This window comes from Dama dama, chromosome 21 (genome assembly GCF_033118175.1).
Source record: "Dama dama isolate Ldn47 chromosome 21, ASM3311817v1, whole genome shotgun sequence".
Lineage (NCBI taxonomy): Eukaryota > Metazoa > Chordata > Mammalia > Artiodactyla > Cervidae > Dama > Dama dama.
In genome coordinates this window covers 65,334,025-65,351,698 of record NC_083701.1, presented here as the reverse complement: position 1 = coordinate 65,351,698, position 17,674 = coordinate 65,334,025, and the positions used below count along the sequence as shown (strand labels likewise).

The 17,674-nt window shown below is 39.6% G+C and overlaps 1 protein-coding gene across 3 annotated transcripts in view; it reads left to right on the top strand.

Moving 5' to 3' along the window:
• The window catches only part of CPQ (carboxypeptidase Q), a 526,376-nt gene that overhangs the window by 119,636 nt on the left and 389,066 nt on the right, over positions 1 to 17,674 (top strand). For all 3 annotated transcript variants that reach the window (XM_061123718.1, XM_061123716.1, XM_061123715.1), the window contains exon 2: positions 1,578 to 2,040. In XM_061123718.1, the coding sequence (XP_060979701.1) occupies positions 1,578 to 2,040 (463 nt within the window). The remainder of the gene's footprint in view (positions 1 to 1,577; positions 2,041 to 17,674) is intronic.

The window sequence follows — 17,674 nt, the reverse complement described above, 5'->3', positions numbered from 1 at the left end:
TCCACGAGTCACATGTGGGTACTGAGTGTTTGAAATGCAGCTAGTGTGACTGAGAAGCTGACTATTTAATTTAATTTAATTGAAATGGTAATCACCACATTAGACTATTAGCTACTGTGTTGCACAGCCCTAAGTGTGTTTACTCTGTTTATTTTTGGTTCCGCTCAGTCTTTGTTGCCGCTCTCTGACTTTCTCTAGTGGTGCCCGGGCTTCTCACTGTAGTGGCTTCTCTTGTTGCGGAGCACAGGGTCGAGGGTGCTTGGGCTTTAGTAGTTTCGGCATGCAGGCTCAGTAGTTGCAGCTGCTGGCTCTAGAGCACGGGCTTAGTAGCTGTGGAGTAGTCGTGGTACATGGGCTCAGTTCCCCCATGGCACGTGGGATGTTCCCCGACCAGGGATAGAACCCATGCCCCCTGCATTCCAAGGTGGATCCTTACTCACTAGACCACCAGGGAAGCCCTGAATATGTTTATTCTTAATCTTAGTATTTATATTTTGTGGAAAAACAGCTGTGGACTGAGATTGGTCCACAAACCATACTTGGAGTAGCACCATGTACATCATGGTCTCTAGAGCTAGAAAGCCTTTGTGTGTCTTTGGAAAGTTACTTAATCTCTCACTATCCCAGGATCCTCAATTCTAATATGAAGGTAATAATGAGAAACTGTCTCATAGAGTTGTCATGAGGATTAAAGGATGTGGAGGGGATAGGGTTAGGGAGAGGATCAAGAAAAGGTAACATGTGAAAGGGCCTCAAAGAATGAGTTCCATAGGCCTTTCAGGTAGAGGGAACTCTGAAATGGATTTGGATCATACTCTGTTTAGAAGAAGGGCTTTCCAGGTGGAGCTAGTGGTAAAGAATCTGCCTGCCAATGCAGGAGATGCAAGAGATGTGGGTTCGATTCCTAGGTCAGAAAGATCCCCTGGAGAAGCAAATGGCAACCCACTCCAATCCCATAGACAGAGGAGCCTGGGGGGGTGGGTGGGCTACAGTCCATGGGGTTCCAAAGAGCTGGACACAACTGAGCACTATACTGTTCAGAAAAAGGGGTGGCAGATAACACTGCCCGAGCCCTGTCACTGGGTTTCCCTGCTGGCTCAGCTGGTGAAGAATCTGCCTGTGATGCAGGAGACCTGGGGTGGGAAGATCGCCTGGAGGGGGGCATGGCAACCTATTCCAGTATTCTTGCCTAGAGAATCCCATGGACAGAGGAGCCTGCCAAGCTGCAGTTCATGGGGTCACAAAGAGTCAGACATGATTAAGCACAGCACGGCACATTCCTATCACTGTTACTGCTATTTCTTCCTCTCTTTCCGAGTTATCTTCTTATTATAATCTTTTGGCATATTTTAAACTGATTTCTAGGCAATATGTGAATTTGTGGTTTTAATAAATGCTATGCTATCAATAAAGACAACTGCTGTCTCTTTCCTTCATTCCTGGGAGTTATGAATTTGATGGGAGACTGGGTACCAGTTGAGAAGGGAAGGGGAATCCTATTTGAAAAGCAGTCCCTGGGTTATGGGCAGGTACTTGTGAGATTCTTTTCTCCTAACGTGTATTTCTTCCTTACACAGATGATTTTGGGAAGAAAACTGACTGGAAAAACAATGAAGTTTCTTCTCTTCATATTTGTCGGTGTTCACCTTTTACCCCTGGCCTCTGGGAAAGCTATACATGGGAATGGCACCTCTCAGAGGACTTTTCAGGAAATCAAAGAAGAAATAGCCCACTATGGAGATGTTGCTAAAGCAATCATCAACTTTACTGTTTATGGTAAAGGCCAGAACAGATCCTATGAGCGACTGGCACTTCTGGTTGATACTGTTGGACCCAGACTAAGTGGCTCCAAGAGCCTAGAAAAGGCCATCGAGATCATGCAGCAAAACCTGCAGGGAGATGGGCTGGAGAACGTCCACCTGGAGCCTGTCAAAATACCCCACTGGGAGAGGGGGGAGGAATCTGCTGTGATGCTGGAGCCGAGGATTCACAAGATGGCTATTTTGGGTCTTGGCAGCAGTATTGGAACGCCCCCAGAAGGTATGATTTGCTTTTTCAAGTCAGTTTGCTGTTTTCATTATAAAACTAATGCCATGTGACGTAACTGGTTATAGTGTGCCTGGTTCACATTATAATTGGGTGATAAAAAGAAAGAATCATTTTCCATTTCATTGGCTTCATGAGCTCTTTACTCACACTCTTTTTTTTTCCCCTTCCCTTATCCCCCTCTCTTTTCTGAAAGTGTTACTTTTTAAAATGAAGCATCTACAACTATTGGTCCATGATACTTATTAACTGAATCACTTAATAATTTCTATCTAGTATAACATTAGTATCATTTTGTAGAGAATGTGATATATGTAAATAGGTCACAAAAGCTATGATTTCTTTCAAGGGGCCTCAATGAATAGAACTTCTTAGAATTAATGAAATAGGGGACAGAGCCTTGCACATTGAATTGATTTGAAGTAATTATTTTAACAGAACTCAAGGCCTCTAATGTAAGGAGTTGTCTAGGATGGAGTTCTGTCTTTACTCAGCAGCACTCAGTCTCAGCTTCATCAGACAATATAAATGCTTAGATCAGGAACATATAAGCAGTCAACAGTGAGCCATTGATCAGTAATGGACTGTTCATGGACTATGCATGTATTCATGGACTGTTTTCCTATGACACAGTAACTATAGTAGAGTTGGTGCACCAACCCTCCACACAGTTAAAAATCTGCACAGAACTTATAGTCATCCCTCCATATTTATGGTTTGGTTCTTCTGTATCCGTGAGTTTCTGCATTTGCATATTCAACCAACTATAGATCATATAGTACTGTTGTATTTACTATTGAAAAAAATCTACGTATAAGTGGACCTGTGCAGTTAAAACCTGTGTTGTTCAAGGGTTAGCTGTAGTTGATAAAAAAAAAAACAAACAGTTGAGATTTTCTAAAAACTTTATAGAAACCTTTGACCTTCTCTAATGCCAAGAGAAACATCCAGTAGAGAAGCAGATGGTTAGCTTTTTAAAAGCACCTTCAATGAGATATCAGGACTTCCCTGGTGGTCCAGTGGTTAAGACCCCCCATTTCTGCTGCAGAGAGCACGGGTTTGATCCCTGGATGGGGAGTTAAGACCCTGCATGCCACTGGGCACAGCCAAAAAAGAAATCTTTATTGAGATATAATTCCCATATCATAATTACTCACCCATTTGCACTTTAGTGGTTTTTAATATATTCACAGAACTAGCACAATCTTAACTGAAGAACATTTCATCACCCCTGAAGAAACTTCAAACTCATCAGCAGTCATGCTTCATCCCTTTCCTACCACCATCCGAAGCCCCAGGCAACCACTAATTTATTTCCTGTCTTTATGGATTTGCCTTTTCTGGATAATTCACATGAATGAAATAATACATTAGTATTTTCTTTTGTGACTGAATTTTTTCACGTAGCATGCATTTCAGATTCATCCATGTTGTAGCATGTATCGATACTTAATTCATTTTTATTGTTGAAAAATTTTCCATTTTATAGATATACCATATTTTATTTATCCATAGATCAACTGATGAACATTTTTTCCCACCTTTCAGCTAATAAGAATAATGCTATAAACATTCATGTGCAAGTTTTTTGTATGTACTTTATTTCTCTTGAGTATATACCAAAGAGTGAAATTGCTTGTGGATATCATAACTCTTTGTTTAACTTTCAGAGGAATTGCCAAGCTGTTTTCCAAATTGACCACGCCATTTTACATTTTTACTCATGTGTTCTAATTTTTATACATATGTGTCAGAACTTGTTTTCTATCTTTTTGGTTAGAGTGGGTATGAAGTGATATTCATTGTGGTTTCCATTTGCACTTCTCTAATGGCTAATGATTTTGAGCACCTTTCCATGTTCATGTTGCCATTTGTGTATCTTTTTCAGAGAAATATACATTTGAAGCCTTTGTCCAGTTTTTTTTTAAGTTACTTATTTATTATTGACTCTACTGGGTTTTTGTTACTGTGTGTGGACTTTCATTAGTTGCAGCGAGTGGGAACTACTCTCTGGTTGCAGTGCATGGGCATCTCATTGCAGTGGCTTCTCTTATTACCGAGCATGGACTCTAGCTAGGCACATGGGCTCAGTAGTTGTGGCCATGGGCTTATAGAATGTTGCTCTTTGGCATGTGGAATCTTCCTGGAGCAGGGATTGAACCTGTGTCCCCTGCATTGGCAGGTGTATTCTCAACCACTGTACCACCAGGGAAATCACTTTGCCCAGTTTTTAATTGTGCTAATTGAATTTTTATTATTGAATTGCATAAGCTCTTCATGTATTCTGGATTCAAGTCTCTTATCAGTGTGATTTACTAATGTTCTTTCCCATTCTATGGATTGTTTTTGTGTGTGTTTTTTTTAAACTTTCCTGATGGTAGTATTTCCTGCAGAAATGTCTTTAATTCTGAATTAGCACAATTTCTCTAATTGTTTTCTGTTGTTTGTACTTTTACTGTTATGTTTAAGAAACCATTGCCTAAACCAGGTCACAAAGATTTATTCCTGTTTTATTCCTAGTTTTATTTATTCTTCTAAGGGTTCAATAACTTTTGCTCTTAAATTTAGGTTTGTGAGTTAATTTTAGATGTGAGGTAGGAGTCCAACTTTGTTCGTTTGCTGTGGTTATTCATTTGTCTTAGCATTACCTGTTGAAGAGACTATTTTTTCCCCATTGAATTGGATGCATTTCATTTATTGATTTTCAGATGTTAAACCAACCTTACATTCCTGAGCTAAATCCCACTTGGTTATGGTGTAGGAAGCCTGGTGTGCTGCAGTCCATGGGGTCTCAAAGAGTCAAACATGACTGAGCGGCTGGACAATAGCTCGTTACCCTGCTGTGTCCAACGTCTGTTCTCTAGGTCTGTGTCTCTATTCCTGCCCTGCAAATTCATTGGATTCTTTTTTAAATTTATTTATTTTTAATTGAAGGATAATCACTTTACAATATCGTGTTGGTTTCTGCCATACATCAACATGAATCAGCCATAGACATGCATATGTCCCCTCTCTTCCACCTACCACCCCATCCCACCCCTCTAGATTATCTCAGAGTACCAGTTTGAGCTCCCTGATTCATAGAGTTAATTTTCACTGGCTATCTATTTTTCTATTTTATATATGGTGGTGTATATATTTGCTCTCATCACATTCTTGAATCACAGTTTTTTATTACTTCTGACACTTTGAATTTCTCATTTCATTGTCTTCTGGCCTCCATTGTTTCTGATGAGAAGTTAGCTGTTCCCATTACTGCAATTCCCTTATACAGACATACCTTGGAGATATTGTGGTTTGGTTCCAGACTTCTGCAATAAAGTGGATATTGCAAGAAAGTGAGTCACATGATTTTTTTTTGTTTGCTTCCTAGTACATGTAAAAGTTATATTTATACTATACTATAGTCCTTTAAGTGGGTAATATCAGTGTGTCTAAAAAATGTACATGCCTTAATTAAAAAATAATGCAGTTGGGAAAATGGCACCAATGGACTTGCTCAACACAGGATTGCCATAAACCTTCAATTTGTTAAAAAGAAAAACACAGTAACCGTGAAGGACAGTAAAATGAGGTATGCTTCTATGTGACAAGTCATTTTGCTATTACTGATTTCAAGAGTTTTATCTTTGTTTCCAGTTTTCAGTGTTTTGATTTTGATGTATCTAGGTGGGAATCTCTTTCCTTTTATCTTGATTAGAGGTTGTTGAACTTCATTTATAGATTAATATTTTTCATCAATTTGGGAAATTTTCAAGTTTTTTTTCTATAAATATATTTTCTACCCTCTTTTTGCTCTTTTCTCCTTCTGGTACTTCAGTTATAAGTACGTTGCTGCACTTAATGCTGTCCCACACTTCTCTGAGGCTCTGCCCATTTTCTTCCTCTCTTTCCCCCTCTTTCTCTTTTCTTCAGATTGCATAATCTGTATCAATCTATCACTCAATTCATTAATTCTTTCTTCTGATAACTTGAATATACTACTGAGTCCCTCTACTGATTTTTTCTTTTCAGTTATTTTACTTTTCAGCTCCACAATTTCCTTTTGGTCTTTTCTCTCATTTCTGTCTTTTGATTGGTATTCTCCATTTGATGGAACATTGTCACCATACCTTCCTTTAATCCTTTAAGTATGGTTTCCTTTAGTTCCTTGAGCATATTTATAATAGCTGCTTCGAAGTCTGTGTCTGCGACAACTTGACCCCCTCCAGGCAGTATCTTTTGCCTGCTTTTTTGTGTGTGTATTGGTCACACTTGCCTATTTCTTTTCATGTCCCATTTATTTTTTTGTTGTTGTTGTTTAAAACTGATTTTAAATAATGTATTTTAGCAATTCTGAATACTGATTGTTGTCCCTTCTCCACTGCCCACTGGAGGTGATGTTGTTTTTATTGTTTTGTCCTTTATTTGCTTAATGAGTTAGTTTTACTAACTTTGTGAAGTCTCTTTCTCCCATAGTGTGCAGATTCTGACGTCCCTATTCACGGTGCTTTTATTTTTCCTTTAGTCTGGCTCTCTAGGTGTCATCCTGAGGTTTGTACAAGCCATTTACTGGCCAAAGGTTGTGCTTAGGTCCCCTTAGCCAGTTATATCTTTACCCTTTATTGTTGGATGTTTGTTGTTTAAGGGCTGTTATTAAAACTAATGAATTTATGATTTTGCCCCAGGTTCAGTCAGGGCCTAGTGGCTTGAACATCCCTTCTCCAATCAGTCTTGAGAGGTCACAGCCTTGGACATGCACATAGTGTTCCAGCTTGCGAGGATGCAGATGATTTTAATATTAAGCCTAGCTTAATCATATTTCCCCCCTGTGTCAGAATAGCTTGTTTTACAGCCAGTATTTGGTTAGAGGTTGCACTTAAGCCTCTGTGCCAGTAGGGCCTCTGCCCTTTGCTGAGGCATCTGTGTGCAGCTTGGAAAAGGTTTTCAACCTGACCATGTCCAGTTTCAATTGTTTCTAAGTAGGAACATGTGCATATAGCCTTCCCAACCCCCAGGCATTATTGTGATCCAGGGAGGGCTTTTCTTGGTTGTTGTTTCTCCTTTTTTTTTTTTTTTTTTTGTTGCTGTTGTTAAGTTTCTGATTGTTCTTCCATTTAGCTTATTGCTAGCAGTATCATGAAACTCCCAGTATCATGAAGTATTCGTGTCTCCCAAGCTCTCCATCATTTGCAACAACATCCTTAGGTATGGAATTCTCTGTTTTCTGTTCCAAATAAAATCACCACCCTGGTTAAGAACTTCATCCACCTGGCTTACCTCTTCCCTGGGAGTTCCTAGGAGCTCAGCACAGTGACAGTGGCCTACTTCCCTAGAGTGACATCTCTGGCAGGTGCTAGGAGGGAGGGGTGGTAGCTGCTGGTCTTTTCAGCTTGCCTGTCCCACCGTGGGACCTCTGCCTATGAACAAGCTAAGATAGCGGTGATCAGGTTCCAGTTTTCTCATGGCTATACTTAGTATAGTGTTTCCACCAGACAAGTAGAGGCTGGGTAGAGAAATGGGGTGAAGTAACCAGAATAGAGTTTCTGTAACATGGAACTGGGGATGGGAGAAGGAAGCAGATCATGGCCAAAAGCTACAGACTCATAATTCTAACTTAGATTTATTAATAGTGTATTTTCTTGAATGAGTGTTTCTCCACTTGCTGTATGCCCTTAGTACAATGTTGAGAGACTTTAAGTGATTTTTTAAAAATATTTTTTCCCAGTTAAATGTTTCATGGGGAAGAAGATCTGCCAAGTTTCTCACTCCAACATTCTGGATATACCACTGGGATGGCTAGTTGTGATCTCTCTGAGGTGTATGAATAATTGAGAGAGTACTCTAAGGTTTTAGAGACCCCTCTACTTGGGTTCTATATTGTCAACTAGGGGTTTGCTTAATTGCCTTCTGTTGTCACTCATCTGTGTTAGACACCAGTGCGTGCGTGTGTGTGTGTGTGTGTGTGTGTGTGTGTGTGTGTATACATATATATTTCCTTTTTAACTCTCTTAACTGTCTTTAAAGGTCTACACGTTTTTGTTTGTTTTGTTTTCAACAAATGAGAAAAGCAGACTACAAAAGATTAGACAATTTGCCCAGGGTTACACAACTAGTGAGAGGCCAAGTTCAGGCATGAACAAGCGTCAAATTCCGGAGTTTGTGCTTTTAGTCGTTAGACTATATTGCCTCACATGCGAATAACTTAATGTTATTTTCACTTCTAAGATTTCCTTTTTTATGCATTTGACTGAAGCAGATCTGTCTCAAGAGTTGCTGGTACCTGTACTGTGATGATACCAGTGTCTGTACCTTATTTTGGACATTTTTTCTCATTTCCCTTTCTTTTTTATCCTCATTGCTTGCATTTGTAGCTGGGCCTGCTCTTCTCTGGCTCTCTGCCTGGGAAAACTAAGCCAAGTTACTGATTACTCCTGGGGCCTTAAAAACCCAAGGGGAAGTGAATTTTACTCATTGGAGTCTACTGTAGTGTTCTGAGACTCACTTTCACCCCATTCCCTCTTCCATGGAGCTCAAGGTACATAAACAATTGTCTGGCAACTGGGCTATTTTAAGCTCTGAGAAGACTGGAGAGTTAGGCTGGATCAGGTGTGGGAAAATTCCCATGAGAGATAGAGTAAGGTCTGCATAAAAGGACCTCTAGGTACAGGTATTATGGTCCAGAGCTCATCTCCCTGGAAACCCATGCTGTATCCTTGGTTTAGCCACCTAGTTATGTGACCTTGGCCCAGTCATTTAATCTCTTTGGCCTTAATTTTGTCACGTATAAAATGAAAAATGGCTGACTTATAAGTCTATAACATCTTTCTAGGTTAGAAAGGCTGTTGTTTTTCTGAGAATCCACAAGGGATGGGTGAAGATAATCAAAATATTAAAACAGAAGTATTCTAGGCACATGCTATGGAGCTAATGTTTTTAAACTTTCCATTTCTAGACTTCAGTATTATAGTGTGTATTAATTTGTGTGTCCAGGTTAGGACTCTGTGAGCTATCTGTGGAAAGCTGGAAGAAGACTTTCTACTTGCATTTCTGAGAACTACTGGGTGTCTTGCACACCCACAAACTGAGCATCCTGTCTCTCCAGTGTTTCTCTTCTTTGTTAATATCTTTGCCAATCACCCAGGTGCTCAGCCTCAGAGCCTCAAAATTTTGCTAATATCATATATGGTATCTTACTTTCATGTTTTTGTCACCTGCCAGTTCAGTTTAGTTCAGTCACTCAGTCGTGTCCTACTTTCATGTTTTTGTCACCTGCCAGTTCAGTTTAGTTCAGTCACTCAGTTGTGTCCGACTCTTTGAGACCCCCATGGACTGCAGCACGCCAGGCCTCCCTGTCCATCACTAACTCTCGGAGTTTACTCAAACTCATGTCCATCAAGTCAGTGATGCCATCCAACCATCTCATCCTCTGTCGTCCCCTTCTCCTCCCGCCTTCAAACCTCCTTCAATCTTTCCCAGCATCGGGGTCTTTTCAAATGAGTCAGTTCTTCACCTCAGGTGGCCAAAGTATTGGAGTTTCAGCTTCAGCATCAGTACTTCCAGTGAATATTTAGGACTGATTTCCTTTAGGACAGACTGGTTGAATCTCTTTGCAGTCCAAGAGACTCTCAAGAGTCTTTTCCAGTACCGCAGTTCAAAAGCATCAATTCTTTGGTGCTCAGCCTTCTTTATAGTCCAACCCTCATATCCATATATGACTACTGGAAAAACCATAGCCTTGACTAGACAGACCTTTGTTGGCAAAGTAATGTCTCTGCTTTTTAATATGCTGTCTAGGTTGGTCATAACTTTTCTTCCAAGGAGCAAGCGTCTTTTAATTTCATGGCTGCAGTCACCATCTGCAGTGATTTTGGAGCCCCCCCCCCCCTCAAAAAAGTCTGTCACTGTTCCCACAGCTTACCCATCTATTTGCCATGAAGTGATGGGACCAGATGCCATGATATTAGTTTTCTGAATGTTGAATTTTAAGCCAACTTTTCCCCTCTCCTCTTTCACTTTCATCAAGAGGCTCTTTAGTGCTTCTTCACTTTCTGCTATAAGGGTGGTGTCATCTGTATATTTGAGGTTATTGATATTTCTCCTGGCAATCTTGATTCCAGCTTGTGCTTCATCTAGCCCAGTGTTTCTCATGATGTACTCTGTGTATAAGTTAAATAAGCAGGGTGGCAATATACAGCCTTGACGTACTCCTTTTCCTATTTGGAACCAGTCTGTTTTTCCATGCCAGGAATGCCCTTATTTAATGATTCAGCTTTAATGTCTCCTCTTCTATGGAGACTTTTTCTGTGCTTACTCATCCCCAAAGAAGTATTGACAACTTCCTCTTTTCTCACTTTTTTGTACCCTATACTTGCTTATGTCATAAGCATTTCTCTACATGTAATAAGCCTCTTAGAATTAGAGATCCCAGTTTCAGTGGTTCTCGACGGGGGATAATTTTGCTCCTTAGGGGAAATTTGTCAATGTCCGGACACAGTTTCAATGGTCATGACTGAGCAGCAGTGCCTTTAATGGGTAGAGGTCAGAAATATTGCTAAACATCTCATGGTGTACAGAACAGGCCTCCCTTTACCCACATCAAATAATCATCCATTCTAAAATGCCAGTAGTGCCAAAGTTGAGAAACTGTGTCTTAGCTCTTAACATAGTATCTCATATACAGAAAAGTTTTGAGAAATATTTGTTGAATGAATGTTTCCAGTTATCTCACTCCAGCACTCAGCTGGTCACTGAGAAGTAAACGTCACGTGACTCCACTTTTCCACTCTCAGGTTCCTGCCGACAGTGGTATAATCGCTTGCTAACTGGTTTTCCCGAGGCCAGGCTCATTTTAATCAGTTTCCATACTGCTGATTCAGTTGTCTTTGTGAAATAGAGATCTCATTGTGTCACTCCCTGACCTAAAAGCTTTTCATTTTTCAGAGTATAGTTCAGATCCTTATGACCTTTTAAAAAGTGACCCCTGACTGTGGTTCTAGGCTTGTGTCTAGTTTCTCCCAAGCCATCCACCCTGTGCTTCAGCCACGTGATCCTAACTGCTCTTGCTTGGACATATTCATCCCTCCTTGATTTTAAAAACTGCTGCCTGGGTCTCTGCTAACCCAACCCAATCCTTCTCTGTTTAGAGAATTCCTACCCATTTTAAAGACTCATTTAAAGTGGATCTCTTCTCTAAGTCTTTCTTGAACCCCAACCTAAATAAATGTAATTGTTCTTTCATCTTCATTCTCATAGCACTTTTGTTTGCCTGTGTCATACAGTGATCACAGTTTACTATAGTTGTTGTTTACATGGTTATCTCTTGAGAAACCGTGACCTACTCCAGGGAAAAGCACATCTTAATCATCTTTGTATCTCCTTCAGCACTACACCTAGTAATGTAATACTAATGCGTATTAATTAGATATTGATTTGATGAGTAGATTGTGATAAATATTACAGATTTTAAAAAGATATTTAAAGTTTGCTTTGCAGCTGAGCTAAAGGCACAAGGGAAAGAGGAGGATAAATGAACATCAATCAAATCACGGTGAGGTTGTTTACCAGTGTATTCTTTTTGAAAATTTTAGCAACATGGATCAGAAAGCCTGGAAAGCTACAGCATAATCTTATACCAAATTCTCACCATATTAATCTTATGGGAATTTAAAATAGCCCTCCTGCCTACTCCCAGCATATCCATCAAATGAAGGCCTTCTACATTTGATCCATTTCTTAGTGAGGTGCTAATTTATGCCCAAGAACCTATCATCAGATAATTAGTTGTTTGCACCTGTCCTCTTTTCCTCCTTTGGTATCATCAGGAAAAGAGCATTTTCACTGTTTTTTTTTTAAATTGGTTTGTTTGTTTGTTTTGTCAGGGCTTAATCTTTGTCTGATGCCTAATGCGATATGGGCAGAAGTGCTCTCAAGAGCCTATGTCCACTGATGATACTTGGAATTTGGAGGTGTGGGGTCAGCTGAAGGATCTGATTCTAAAGTGTCCCAAGTTGCAAATTCCCTTCTTCAGCATCACATCAGGATTGGGAATGAGAAGAAAGGGGGCAAAGGAACTCACATTTATTGAAAGCGCATCTATTATACACTAGTCATCGGGCAGATTCTGTAACATGTTGTCTTTTGGAATAGGTGTTATTGACACTTTACCCATTGCAGGTTCTGGGAGGTTTAGCCCTTTGTCCAAAGTAACACAGCATATAATATGTGGCAGAGTCATGTCTCAAGTCATACCTTCTCAATGGCCTTCCCTCTTCACCTTGCCTCTTGGTGGATCTTTCTGCCAATACTCTGCAGGTGTATCTGTTTTCCTCTTGGCTGTTTCCTCAAGAATAGGGACACTATATCTGTCTCCTATGTGCCTTAACACTCTCACACAAACAAAGCTTAAAAAGCACAAACTGTAAGATGAAAACATTCCTAAATTTGATTGCATCAGAATTAAGTTTCTATTTAATAAAAGATACCATGAACAAAGCTGTTAGGCGGATGGAGAAATGGGAGAAGATATTAACACTGTGTAAAATTGTTATGAGATTAATATGTTGGCTATGAACTACTGGAAATCAACAAGAAAAAGGCAGTGACCCTATTAGAAAAATGGACTAAGGCTCTGAATAAACAATAAACAATAAAGAAGAGGAAGCCTGAAAGTTGACAAGTGTATAAAGAGATCTTAACTTATTAGTAATCAGATCAATGCAAGTTTTAAAAATAATGAGATCATTTTACAGCTGAGATGTAAAAATTCCTTGGTAGTGCTGTGGTGACATAGGAACCCTTATACATTGATTGGTGGGCATGAAGCATGGTGCCACCATTCTGGAGAGCAAACTGGTAATATTTAGTCCACTTAAATATATTTTCATACCCAGTGAGCAAGTAATTCACTTCCTTAGTATATTTCCCAAAGAAATTGTCACACAGGTATACATATGTACTACCTAAGGGCATGAATGCAGGATGATTATTGTAGCCTTATTTGTGGGGGTAGGGTTCATCTGGACGTCCATCACTGGGAGAGTAGACATGTAAAATGTGGTAGATGCCCCCCAGGGTAGAAGTTGGAAGCAACAAACTGAACTCTCTCTCTCTCTCTCTCTCTCTCTCTATATATATATATATATATATATATATATCAACATAGATGTATTATATTGTTATATCTTACATGTATAAAGCTGTGTAATAAAAAATATAATGACATACATAATATAGTTGCATACATAAAAATATAATTTTTCATGTATGAGAATTATAGTTCACATTTTACAAAAAGACATATATGCAAATAATATCTTTAGAATGGTTACCTACCCAGGACATGGGTTGGAGGTAGGAATGAAGAATGGGGGTAAAATAGAATCGGTTCAGTTCAGTTCAGTCACTAACTCGTGTCTGACTTTTGTGACCCCATGGACTGCAGCACTCCAGGCTTCCCTGTCCATCACCAACTCCCAGACCTTGCTCAAACTAATGTCCATTGAGTCAGTGATGCCATCCAATCATCTCATCCTCCCTTGTCCCCCTCTCCTGCTGCCTTCAATCTTTCCCAGCATCAGGGTCTTTTCCAATGAGTCAGTTCTTTGCATCGTGGCCAAAGTGTTGGAATTTCAACTTCAGTATCAGTCCTTCCAATAAATATTCAGGACTTATTTCCTTTAGGATTGATGGGTTTTATCTCCTTGCTGTCCAAGGGACTCCCAAGAATCTTCTCCAACACCACAGTTCAGAAGCATCAATTCTTTGGCACTCAACTTTCTTTATAGTCCAGCTCTCACATCCATACATGACTACTGGAAAAGCCATAGCTTTGACTAGACAGACCTTTGCCAGCAAAGTAATGTCTCTGCTTTTCAATATGTTGTCTAGGTTGGTCATAGCTTTCCTTCAAAGGAGCAAGCGTCTTTTAATTTCATGACTGCAGTCACCATTTGCAGTGATTTTGGAGCCCAAGAAAATAAAGTTTCTCACTCTTTCCTTTGTTTCCCCTTCTATTTGCCATGAAGTGATGGGACCAGATGCCATGATCTGAGTTTTCTGAATGTTGAGTTTTAAGCCAGTTTTTTCACTCTCCTCTTTCATTTTCATCAAGAGGTTCTTTAGTTCCTCTTCACTTTCTGCCATAAGAGTAGTGTCATCTGTATATCTGAGGTTATTGATATTTCTCCTGGCAATCTTGATTCCAGCTTGTGCTTCATGCAGCCCTGCATTTCACATGATATACTCTGCATATAAATTAAATAAACAGGGTGACAATATATGTCCATGATGTACTTCTTTCCCAATTTGGAACCAGAAATAACTCCAAAAAGAATGAAGAGATAAAACCAAAGTGAAAACAACACCCAGTTGTGGACGTGACTGGTGATGGAAGTAAAGTCCAATGCTATAAAGAACAATATTGCATAGAAACCTGGAATGTTAGATCCATGAATCAAGGTAAATTGGAAGTGGTCAAACAGGAAATGGCAAGAGTGAACATTGACATTTTAGGAATCAGTGAACTAAAATGGACTGGAATCGGTGAATTCAATTCAGATGACCATTATATCTACTACTGTGGGCAAGAATCCCTTAGAAGAAATGGAGTAGCCCTCATAGTCAACAAAAGAGTCCAAAATGAAGTACTTGGGTACAATTACTTTTTGCCTTTTCCTACTGTTCATGGAATCTCAAGGCAAGAATACTGAAGTGGTTTGCCATTCCCTTCTCCAGTGGACCTTGTTTTGTCAGAACTCTCTGCTATGATCCATCCGTCTTGGGTGGCCCTACAGGGCATGGCTCATAGTTTCATCAAGTTAGGCTGTGGTCCATGTGATCAGTTTGGTTAGTTTTCTGTGACTGTGGTTTTCTTTCTGTCTTCCCTCTGATGGATGGGTGGGGCCATGCTCAGTAAATCTTTAATCCAATTTTCTGTTGATTGGCAGGGCTGTGTTCCCTTACTGTTGTTTGGCATAAGGCCAAATCATAGTGGGGGTAATGAGGATAATGGTGACTTCCTTTAAAGGGTCTTGTGCACGGGCTGTTGTATTCAGTGCCCCTGACCCCGCAGCAGGCCGCTGTCAACCCATGCGTCTGTCAGAGACTCCTGGACACTCACAGGCAAGTCTGGCTCAGTCTCTTGTGGGGACACTGCTCCTTTCTCCTGGGTCCTGGTGCACACAAGGTTTTGTTTCTGCCCTCCAAGAGTCTGTTTCCCCAGTCCTGTGGAAGTTCTGTAATCGAATCCCACTGGCCTCCAAAGTCAAATTCTCTGTGGGTTCTCAGTCTCTTTACCAGATCCCCAGGTTGGGAAATAGAATAAATAAATTGAAAACAAGCATATAAAATATTTGCCTTGAAGAGGCCAAGGAGGATGGTATACTATAAACTAAGGAGTATAATTGGCCCAGTACTTTGATCCACCTGCCTGTCTATGAGCCATGAGGTTAAGGTAGACATCTGGGTAATTTGTTATTTTCTCCAAGAGGAAAGGAAACCATTTCTCTTTTACTTTTTAAACATTATCCAGTTACCTCTTCATCCATAATCTTATGGTAATCACTTAGATTTATGTTTACACAATGTAAAATCTTTACTTTTTACTTATATGTTTTTAGTTTGAATATAATATACAATATTTGTCATTTTTATCTTTTAACTTTCAAAACTTCTGAAAGCAGGGATGATGTCGTTTTTTTTTTTTTTTTTTTGCTTTGTGTAGCCTTTAGCATAGTCAGACCCTTAGGTCACATTAGTTTAATTTTTTGGAAAATCTTCTAGGAAGAAGCTTTTTTTTTAAATCTGAATGTATGGATGGTGTTCCCTAGAGACTTGATGATGAAATAATGTAGGTTGATAATACCCAGGTATCCTTTCTAAAAAACACCCTTTTCCAGCTCACATTTCATCCTGTCCTTTCCTTTAACAAATCTCTGACTCCCTTTTACTAATGGACAATATCATTGGTTAATAACTATAGGTTTTTGATAATTGGTGTTGTGGATGAACCTAAGAAACGTGTTCAGTAATCAAAAGACTACAGTTAGTATTGAATTACATCATGAAGCACTAGGAAATTTAGATATTTCTTCTCAACAGCTGTGAATCTTTATTTCTCTTTCTCTTTGTATCCCTGTTGTTTGTGCTCTCTCTGTTGTTTCTTTCTCTGTACCTCTCTGTGCTAACCATCTCTGCCATTCTCTCTTATTACTCTCTTTATTTCATGCTTTCTTTCTTTTTGTTTTTTGCTTTGCACTCTGTCTTTTTATTTTGTCTTCTTTCGTTTCCTGCTTCCTAGTTTCTGGTTCATTGCCTCACCAACAGGGTGGTCCAAGGCTGATGTCTTTGCAGCTCTGTCAGGTTATTGCTTTAGATACAACTGGAACTGCTGCCTTTTTCTTAGTCTGTAAAGGTCCTCTTTGACAGCCTCATTGTGTTCTTAGAATTACAGTCATTTGAAGCAAGTTGGTGAGCACATGTCTTGTACTCTTAGAGCAGTAGAGGGGATATTTGTGATGTGTTTCACATTGAAAGGCTTCCCTGGTGGCTCAGATGGTAAAGAATCCACCTGCAATGCAGGAAACCCATAATCAATCCCTGGGCCAGGAAGATCCTCTGCAGAAGGGAATGGCTACCCAGTATTTTTGCCTGGAGAATTCCATGGACAGAGGAGCCTTGTGGGCTACAGTCCATGGAGTCTCAGAGAGTTGGACATGACTGAGCAACTGACACTTTCATTTTCACATTGAAAATGGTTTCCTCAGAATCAGTGTTGTTTTGATGGCTATTGGGAAAACACATCAGTGATATCGATTAGCTAAAGGTACTTTGATTTCTCCAGGGTCACTCAATAGGCCAAGGCTTGTGGGACTCCTCACATTCTTGATTTTCTTTGTTTGAAAAAAACTTGCATATACATTTTCCAGGAAGTTTTAGAATTTCATATCATCAAATTGAAACATGTTTCTGAGGAAACATTAAGATTTTTCTTCTTTAGAAGTAGATGGCTTAGAGGTTTTAGACAGACTACTGGTAAATACATTGGATTCTCAATGCCTGATTGACAAAGTGAGTGATAAATAAACCTCTAGGACCAGATGGCATCCACCTAGTGTTTTCAAAGAAAGTTGACGGTAAAACTGTCAAAACTTGTTTAAATTATGTTTAATCATTGTTAGTTGCCACTGGGCCCAAGAATTATCAGATTTGTGGCCACCCACCATAGGAATTCTTCCAAGAAGACCTTGAGAAGTAAATTTTGTTGGTGATCATAAGTTTTTATTTCACCCTTATATATGACAAGGTAATATGTAGGACACTTATGAAAGGTGCATATAAATGACAGAAGATGATGTCTAAATAATGGTGAAAACCTAAGACAGGGCCAGATCAGATTTATAACTGGTGGGAACTGCTGTGAACTTATAAATAAGGGAAATTTTTGGATAAACATTTTTCAGAAAACATTCTCTTGGCTCTATGACAAATAGATGAGAAAGGAGGAAGATCACAGGGAGTTCAGATTTGAGTGACTAACAGTTTGGATAATGATTTCATAAATGGAGACATGTATATATATTGGTCAGCCTGTGTGGCTTGTGGGATCTTAGTTCCCCACCAGGGATTGAACCTGGGCCCCTGTAGTGAA